Source organism: Pteropus vampyrus, unplaced genomic scaffold (assembly GCF_000151845.1).
Source record: "Pteropus vampyrus isolate Shadow unplaced genomic scaffold, Pvam_2.0 Scaffold71, whole genome shotgun sequence".
NCBI lineage: Eukaryota > Metazoa > Chordata > Mammalia > Chiroptera > Pteropodidae > Pteropus > Pteropus vampyrus.
In genome coordinates this window covers 4,471,353-4,480,589 of record NW_011888852.1, presented here as the reverse complement: position 1 = coordinate 4,480,589, position 9,237 = coordinate 4,471,353, and the positions used below count along the sequence as shown (strand labels likewise).

Sequence of the window (9,237 nt, the reverse complement as noted above, 5' to 3'; positions counted from 1 at the left end):
GCACTGCTGACTCTTCATCCTCCCTCTTTGTCTTTGTGAGTTACGGCTTTATTTTATTAAGAGATAACATAAAGTGCACATAGTGCACTAATCTTAAATTTATAGCCTAATGTTTTTTAAAAGTCTGATCACCATTCAGATCAAGATAGAGAACATTTCCAGATGCTATGTGGTCTTCTCATGTCCCTTCTAAGTCTCTATCCACCACACTTAGCACTATTTTTATTTCCATCATCAAACACTAGTTTTGCCTGTTTGTCAACTTTACTTGTATAGAATCATTCACATAGTTTGTAGTCTCAGTATGAAGTCTTATATCTGGCTGCTTTTGCTCCAAGAATTGATGAGATTCATCAATGTTGCAGGCATCATTCTTGTTTTGTTTTGGTTTTGTTCCTTTTAGTTCCTGTGTATTATTGCATCCTATAAATATACCACTATATATCCCTTCTCCTATGGGTAGGCATTTGGATTTTTTCAAGTTTTGGGGCTTGTGAATAAAGTTGCTATGAATATCACTGTACGTGTTTTTGGTGTGTACATTCATTCATTTCCCTCGGTTATGTGCTGACAAGAGGAATTGTTGGGTCATAGAGTGAGAGAATGTTTAGCTTTAGTAGAAATTGCCAGTTTTCCACTTACATCAGCAAAGCATGAGTTCCAGTTGCTGTCTTTTCTAACATTGGTCAGTCTTTTGAATTTTAGCCATCTGATAAGTGTATAGTCAGACTGCTGTGGATTTTAGTTTCACTTACCCGAGGGAATAGTATATTGAATACCTTTTCTCATGCCATTTAAATATGTTCTTTTGTGAAGTACCTGCTCATACTGTTTTCTCATTAAAAGTAATAATTATGCCTTTTTGATAATCTTGTTAGAGTTATTTTAATGGAGTTTTGGGAGAGAACAGGGCCAGCTGCATGTGAGTAACTTGCTACCTTTAAATGGAAGTCAGATGACTTTAAAGCTTCATCTAGATATTTTTTTCTCATTCTTGTTGTCTCCAATGTGTTTTTCAGATTCATTTTTAATTAGCTGTGTATAATCTGAATTTATACTATAATGAATTTTAGAATGTCACTCTCGGTTCCAACCTTAAAGATGTGTGATAGGAAACTAATTTCATGAGAAACTGAAACAAGATAATTATTCAGTAGCTGTATTCTGCCTAATTTTTTTCAGTTTTAAATTACAAAGATATTTAGGACCAAGAGTATTATTTATAGATCCAGTCAGCAAATATGTACTGAGTGCTTTCTCTATGTCAGATCTAATAGTATCCATAGAGAATACAGTAGAGAATACAGTGTTCCTCTGGAAGAGGGACCAAGGCAAGCAAGGCTCCTGTCGTCTTGAAATATATTTAGGTAGGAGAAATTGATAATAAATAAGTAAATGAATAGCTAAGTAAGATAATTAACGATAATAATTCCTGTTTTACAGAAATGGAGCAAGAGCCACAAAATGGGGAACCTGCCGAAATTAAGATCATCAAGGAAGCATACAAGAAGGCCTTTTTGTTTGTTAATAAAGGACTGAATACAGATGAATTAGGGCAGAAGGAAGAAGCAAAGAACTACTATAAGCAAGGAATAGGACACCTGCTCAGAGGAATCAGCGTTTCATCAACAGACCCTGAATACACAGGTCCCGAGTGGGAATCTGCTAGGCAGATGCAGCAGAAAATGAAAGAAACACTACAGAATGTACGTACCAGGTTGGAAATTCTAGAGAAGGGTCTTGCCACTTCTCTGCGGAATGATCTTCAGGAGGTGCCCAAGTTATATCCAGAATTTCCACCTAAAGACATGTCCAAAAAGTCACCGGAGCCTCAGTCCTTTGGTTCACCTCCTCAGCACACTGAAGTAAATGGCAACACCTCAACTTCAAGTACAGGATCGGTTCCTGAGCCTAGTTCTCTATCCATACCATCTCAGAGTCATCCAGCAGAAGCACCTCCTGCTTACACTCCTCAAGCTGCTGAGGGTCACTACACTGTATCCTATGGAACGGAATCTGGGGAGTTTTCATCAGTTGGAGAAGACTTTTATAGAAATCATTCTCAGCCACCTCCTCTTGAGAGCTTAGGGCTAGATGCAGATGAGTTGATTTTGATACCAAATGGAGTACAGATTTTTTTTGTAAATCCTGCAGGGGAGGTTAGTGCACCTTCATATCCCGGGTACCTTAGAATCGTGAGATTCTTAGATAATTCTCTGGATACAGTCCTAAACCGTCCTCCTGGGTTTCTTCAGGTAAGCCAAAGAAAAATGTAAATATAATTTGAAATATGTGTAAAAGGCACCACTTTTGTTTGTTAATATTTATAACGTTTCTAAGACAGTAAATGCAAAAAGATCGTTGAGTTCTAGTTTCTTTTAAATATTTCAGAAATTTATAAGCCTTGAATGTCTGTGTTTGTGTTTGATAGCCTTTCTTTTTCTTTTTTTTAACATATAAAGCCTTGTTTTAGTATTAAGTTTGTGGTGACAGGTCCTGAGGGGATCAGAGTGTTCATCCTTAAATTTTTGATTCTTTATATGAAGAGGAACCTAATAACTTTAATTTCAAAAGGGATTTATGTAATATGTGGATGTATTTATGTAATGAATTACTGTACATTTCCACAAATGATGTCAAGCGCCAGCTGAGGGTCTGAGCTGGGCTAAACCCAGCCCAGTGTCTAGAACAGTGGATCTCAACCAGGGGCAGTCTTCCTCCCTGCCCGCTTCCCTGGGATCTTTCGGCAATGTCTGGGGACAGTTTTTGTTGTCATAACTGGGAGGGAGGAGTATGCTACTGCTGCTGGCATATAGTCAGTATAGGCCAGGGTTACTGGTAAACATCTCAACGGGAGAGCTCCCATTAATGAAAAAAATTATCCAACCTCAAATGTCAATCATGCCAAGGTTGGGAAACCCTAGTTTAGAAGAAAAGACTCTGATGATAATTTAGGTTACAATTCTAACATCCCAAGCATATCAACTTACCAGGATGCCCTTGGTCCTAGAGCAAAGACGTGCTAAATAAAGGTTATTGTGGAATTACTGAGGTATCCTAAAGGTAGTGGTCCAATAACAGTCTTTTTAAAAGATGGGACATTGGTATGAGGAGATGGGCTCTAGAAATGAGGACTCAGTGTACAATGGGTATAACGAATGAGTTTACGTGGAAGGGAGATGACTATTCCAGCAAGGCAGGCGCCTTGGCCCGGAGTCCGGATGTGGTTTAGTTACAACACTGGTTATCTGGACTCGTTTTCTCTTTTGTCGCACTCTATTTTCAGTTCTTTTGTAGCTTTTACATGGAATCAACTTGAAAGTTGTTTTAAAATCATTGGAGACTTACTAGGGGTATATGAAGCAGCTATTTGGGGGCATTGTTGAAAAGAAGACTTAATTACTGGACAGTGAGACTATTGTGAATCCTATAGGTTATTTTAGGAAAGAATCCTTGAGGTTAGAAAGAGTAGGCTTATTGACTGGGATTGTGAGAAGGCTGATAAGAGCTAATAGTTTTTGCTGATCTGGTAATGTGTTGTATTATAACAATGGAATTTTTAAAAACTTGAGACTAGACTATTGGAGGTGTGGGAAATAAGCATCAGAAACAGTGTGTCTGGTTACGTGAGCTCAACCATTAAAATGAACCATTTTCTAGTAAAATTTGTCCTGTCTTAGTGCTTTTAATTTTGTTTTTAATATTTCTACTTTTTTGGTACTAAATGGAAAGTAAAGTTAAATCCAAAACTTAATTTGTCTCTCTAAGGGGCTTTCATTTACATGTATTCAGATATTTGTAGCAGTGTCCTAAAAGGGGGTTACCATGTGTTTGTTTACTAAACACTTTATGTTCTAAAAAACAACCACTAAATCAACTAAGTATCAGAAGTTAGATAAAATTTTTTTAAGCTGTAAAAATCACTGTTGGCCTATTTAGGAAATGAGAAATTAATTTGCTTTTAAGTAGGCAGACTTATAATTCTAGGGCTTCTAAAAACTATTTTTCTCTTGGTTTCGGTTTTAATATACTTTTTAAACTTATTAAATTTGTATTCAGTTTGTACAGAACTTGGACATGAGATTGCCCTCTGAAAGTGAAACTGAGAGGAATCAGTTTCACTATGGTAGGTGAGCCTACCAGTCTGTAATAATCTATCTTGAGAAAGGCCTGTGAAGTTTTATTTGAGATTTGGGGGTACTCCAGTTCAATCAAGGTGACCAGAATGTAGTTAATCTTAGAGAATCACTTTTCCAAACTTAAGTCATTTAAGTATGAACTTTATAATTTTTTTTTGTTAAATCCATACTTCTGCTCTTACTTTCATATTTTTGTTTAGATATGTCATTTGTTAATTTCATAGTTATTAAAATTGAGAGAAGGATGTATTTTTTTCTAATACGAGTTAAAACACATAAGTACTCAAATTTAAAAAGTTTGTGTATTACTTGAAATCATTTCACATACCATAGATGGTTACATATCATAGTTTAGAAAAACAGTTTTTCCAAACACAGTTTTTCACAGTAATGTTTTATTGTAACTTGTTCGAAGTTTGACTTTTTTATAAGAGATGGAGAGTGGCTTTTGAGACAACTAAAAAAATAGAGAACCCATAAAAGAAAAAGAATTTGGAAATGTTTATTAAGTACTTTCTAGGAAGGAGTCAGACCTGGATGCGCTGATCCCTGCATATTACAGTCTGTTGGTCAGGGGTGATGGTCGTATACTAGAATTTTCCATCATTGACATGAACTCTTTTGTGCTCTTTGACTCACGTTCACCACACAATGTTTTAATAATAGATTGTTCTCATAAGATTCTTAATATTAGGAATAGCAGTGTCCTGAGTGAGGAGCACAATTCTGGCCACTTAAAGAATGTATCTGAATGGAAATGAATACATTTGGCTATTTTGATTTAAACTTGGTCTCTTCCGCATTTAGATCTCCAGGAAATGAGCCTTAGTCTCAAATCTTGGTATACTGAGAGTCTGACCTCCCCAGGTGACATACCAGGCAGCTTTGTGTCATTTCGATTTAACTTTGCAATGATAGTGAATCCACAAACATAACTCAGTGTTTTATTCTAGCCTCTGTCCTGTCAAGTTCTCTTGGGTTTAGTAAATTCTGTATATTCAACATTGTGAATGCTGAGTTTCTAATTAAAATAATTGCTCGGCTTCTCTGGTACCAGATCGTGTGCATTTAAATCATAGCTCTACATTTTAGTTGTTGCCTCTGTGCAGTGTAATTAACCTCTCTGTGCTTCAGTTGTCTTGTATATAAAATGACAGCACTAACCGACTTAATGGCATTTTTGTGAGGATTAAACAGTACATGTAGAGTACTTGAAAACAGTTTTTTTTTTATTTCTACAAAGGGATGTTTAATTTGAATGATAAAGAAAGCTTTAATTTACTCTGACCATTATTTATTTAAAGCTAAACTCATTATTGGTTAACAGTGGGCTATTTAAGGTTACCAGTTTTAAGACTTTATAAATAGTGGAGCAATAACATTTTTAGCACAGTTCTTGTGAGTGGTTTGCAGGATGACCAGACTATTACATGGCTAATTTTTATGGGGGCCTCATTGATGCCAGTGGTCCTATAAAGCCTTGTAAAATACCTTTTAAACTTTACCATGTTTGTTTTCTGATATAACAATTGTAAAACCTTGCTGAGAACCTAGTTCATTCATTGTTTTTTTTAAAAATAATAATCCTTTCAGGTGTGTGGCTGGTTGTATCCTCTAGTTCCTGATAGATCTCCAGTTCTTAAATGTACTGTGGGAGCCTACATGTTTCCTGATACAATGTTGCAAGCATCAGGATGCTTTGTGGGAGTCGTCTTGTCTTCTGAATTACCAGAAGATGATAGAGAACTCTTCGAGGATCTGTTAAGACAAATGTCTGACCTTCGGCTTCAGGTAATTTGTGTGATCGTCTTCAGGATGAAAATCTACTTTAACGTAAGCCTAAGCAATTTGACTTCGGAGCCTGCAATCTTAATCAACTATTTACAGCATATTCCAAACTTGTATCTTTGAACACACAAGCAAATTAGTATATAATACATTAGACGGAGATAAGAGCTATAGAAGAAAGTGGATAACAAAAAACAGGAGTCCCGGTATGGGTGAGGCAGGTGCAACTGTAAATAGGATGATCAGAGGAGAAGGTGATATTCAAGAAAAGACCTGAAGATGACCCAGTGCTAAACGATGGTGCAAGAACTCATGGTCAGAGGTTTCCATTAGACCCTTTCTGTGTGAGGTTGGCTGAGAGTTTGTATGAAGGCAGTACGTGACGCTTAGGTGATCTGACAGACCACTTGGCCTGACCTGTATCTCAGATCACGAGGAGGCATGAAGCCAAGCACTTGAGTTTTGCATCTTGCTATCTTGCAGAGATGAATCAAGATTTTAGAATCCATATCAATTATTCATTCATTTGTTAAACATGTATTAGTTGTCTGCCATGTTGTGGACACTGTGCCAGGTTCCCAGAATGTAGAGCTCAGTCAGCTGGGATCCTACTTACTCCTCAAGAAGCCTACAATCTAGCCAGAGGTGCATGTGCATGAAATAGCAATTCCAAAACAGTGTTCTAAGTTCAAGGTAAAGTTATGCTTGTACCTGGGTAATGAGAATTCAGAGGACATCAACCCAGGCTCAGGGTCACAGAGGTTGCCAGACATAAAGAATGGGCAGACCTGTAGTGATGGCAGCCTGCCTCTTCCTCCAAACCCACTGGCTGAGTAATTGCCCTCTACAACTCTGAAATCCTTTCTAGATATCAGAAAAAAACACTTGTTTTTTTCACAGATTTTTTCTGTTTTATTTATTTTGCTTTTTAGATTCCACATATAAGTGAAATAATACGGTATTTGTCTTTCTCTGACTTATTTCTCTGACTTAACATAATACTCTGTAGGTTCATCCATGTTGTCAAAAATGGTAAGATTTCATTCTTTTTTGTGGCCAAATAATATTCCATTGTATATATGCACCACTTCTTTTTTCATTTGTCTTTTGATTGGAGTATTTAATCTGCTTACATTTAAAGTAATTATTGCTAGGTATGTAGTTATTACCATTTTATTTTTGTTTGTTTTTGTAGTTATCTGTTTCTTATTCTCTCGCTCTCTTCTCTTGTATGTTGATGGTTTTCCGTAGTGTGTTTGGATTCCTTTTTATTATTTCTTTTATAGCTCTTGTAGATCTTTGGTTTGTGGCTACCATGTGCTTCATATATACCAAGCTATGTTTATAGCAGTCTGTTTTAAGTTGATGGTCGCTTGAGTTCAAACATATTCTAAAATCACTACTAATTTTACTCATCTCTACATTTATGTTTTTGTCATTAGATTTTACTACTATTGTGTGTGTGTTTGTCTGCATTCCTTAATTTACTGTTGTAATTACACATGATCTTCCTACGTTTGACTTTTAACCTTTGTAGTAGCTTCGGTGTTGGTTGATCCACTGCTTTTATTAAGTGTTTTTCTTTGTCCAATGAGAATTTTTTCTTTGCAGTATTGTCTTATTAGTATTTTTTGTTTTCTTTCTTCTTAAAGGATTCCCTCTAACATTTCTTGTAATACTGTTTTGGTGGTGGTGAACTCCTTTAGCTTTTTCCTATCTGGAAAGCTATCTAAATGATAGCCTTGCAGGGTATAATAATCTTGGTTTTCATCACTTTGAATATTTTGTACCAGTCCTTTCTGGCCTGCAGAGTTTCTGTTGAAAAATCAGCTGACAGTCTTATGGGAGCCCTTTGCAAGTAACTAGCTTCCTTTCTATTACTGCTTTTAGGATTCTTTCTTTGTCTTTAATGTTTGGCATTTTAATTATGACATGTCTTGGTATGGGCCTCTTTTGGTTCACCTTGTTTGAGATTGTCTGCACTTCTTGGACTTATATGTCTATTTCCTTCACCATCTTAGGGAAGTTTTCTGTCATTTCTTCAAATAGATTTTCAATCTCTTGTTCCCTCTTTTCTCCTTTGATACCTCTGTGATGCAAATGTTAGAATGCTTGATGTTGTCCCAGAGGCCCTTTAAAATATCTTTATTTTTAAAAAAACTTTTTTCATTTTTGCTGTTCTGATTCAGTATTTTCCTCTACGTTGTCTTCTAAATTGCTGATTTGATCCTCTGCTTCATTTAATCTACTGTTGATTCCCTCTAATGTATTCTTCATTTCAGTTATTGTACTCTTCCTTTCTGACTGGTTCTTTTTTATGTTTCCTATATCCATTTTTATGTTTTCTAGCTCTTTGTTGAAGAAGTTCTCACTGAGCTCATCTACTCTTCTCCAAAGTTCATCAAGCATCCTTATTACCAGTGTTTTGAACTCTGAATCTGATAGATTGCTTGTCTCCATTTTGTTTAGTATTTTTTCTGGAGCTTTGTCATGTTCTGTCATTTGGGACATGTTTCTTTGTCTTCTCATTTTGACTGCATTTCTGTGTTTATTTCTATGCGTTAGGTAGATCTACTACATCTACCAGTCTTGACAGAGTGGCCAGCTGTAGTAGGTGGCACAGTCTCCCTGTTCACCTGAGCTGAATGCTCCAGGTGTGTCCATGTGTGGGTTGCATGTACTCTCCTGTCATTGTTGAGCCTTGATTGCTGTTGGCACATTAGTGGGTGGGATTGACCCTCAGACTGACTGGCTGTGAAAACCAGCCATGGCTACAGCAGACAAGCTGTTGTGTGGAAGCTGACCCTATGAAATAATTCAATTTAAATGGGCTCTGGTACCTGCTGAGTCCACCCCTTGGGTATGTTGTTTGTGACGCTGATTGGGTGGTGCTATGGTGTGGTCTGAAGCTGTTTTGGTGACATCTCTTACCAGCACTGGTGTGTTAATTCTGGGGCCTTTTGGGAGGGATTCTGGCACAAGCCAGGGCCAGCCACTGCCTGTGCTGGTCTTGGAGGCTATGCTGTCAACTGAGGCTGGCTGCCACCAGTGCTAGGCTTTGGGCCACTTATCCAGAGGTACAGGGCATGCTGAGGCCAACTGCTGCTTATCTGAGGTTTGAGGATGCTTAAGAGACTTTAGAAAAATCTGCAATTGTGGGTCATTTGGGAAAAACAGCTGCTAAAAGAGGTTCAGGTAATGTACGAGTTGGGTGGGGCAAAGTCTCAGAATCACCAGGGTGGGGACTAGAACGGTGTTGTCTAGGTTAATGGAGACTCAGATATGGTGCTCACTTGCACCTGCAGGGTGG

General features: G+C 37.3%; 1 protein-coding gene across 6 annotated transcripts in view; it reads left to right on the top strand.

Annotated features, from left to right (window-relative positions):
* Positions 1–9,237, top strand: part of SPART (spartin) — a 74,430-nt gene that overhangs the window by 45,422 nt on the left and 19,771 nt on the right. For 3 of the 6 annotated variants that reach the window (XM_023531598.1, XM_023531596.1, XM_023531597.1), the window contains exons 1-2: positions 1,419–2,255; positions 5,733–5,930. In XM_023531598.1, the coding sequence (XP_023387366.1) occupies positions 1,446–2,255; positions 5,733–5,930 (1,008 nt within the window). In that variant the 5' untranslated portion in view covers positions 1,419–1,445. Of the gene's footprint in view, positions 1–1,418; positions 2,256–5,732; positions 5,931–9,237 lie in introns of those variants that run through there. The other 3 variants (XM_023531594.1, XM_023531595.1, XM_011361827.1) reach the window with 2 other exon arrangements.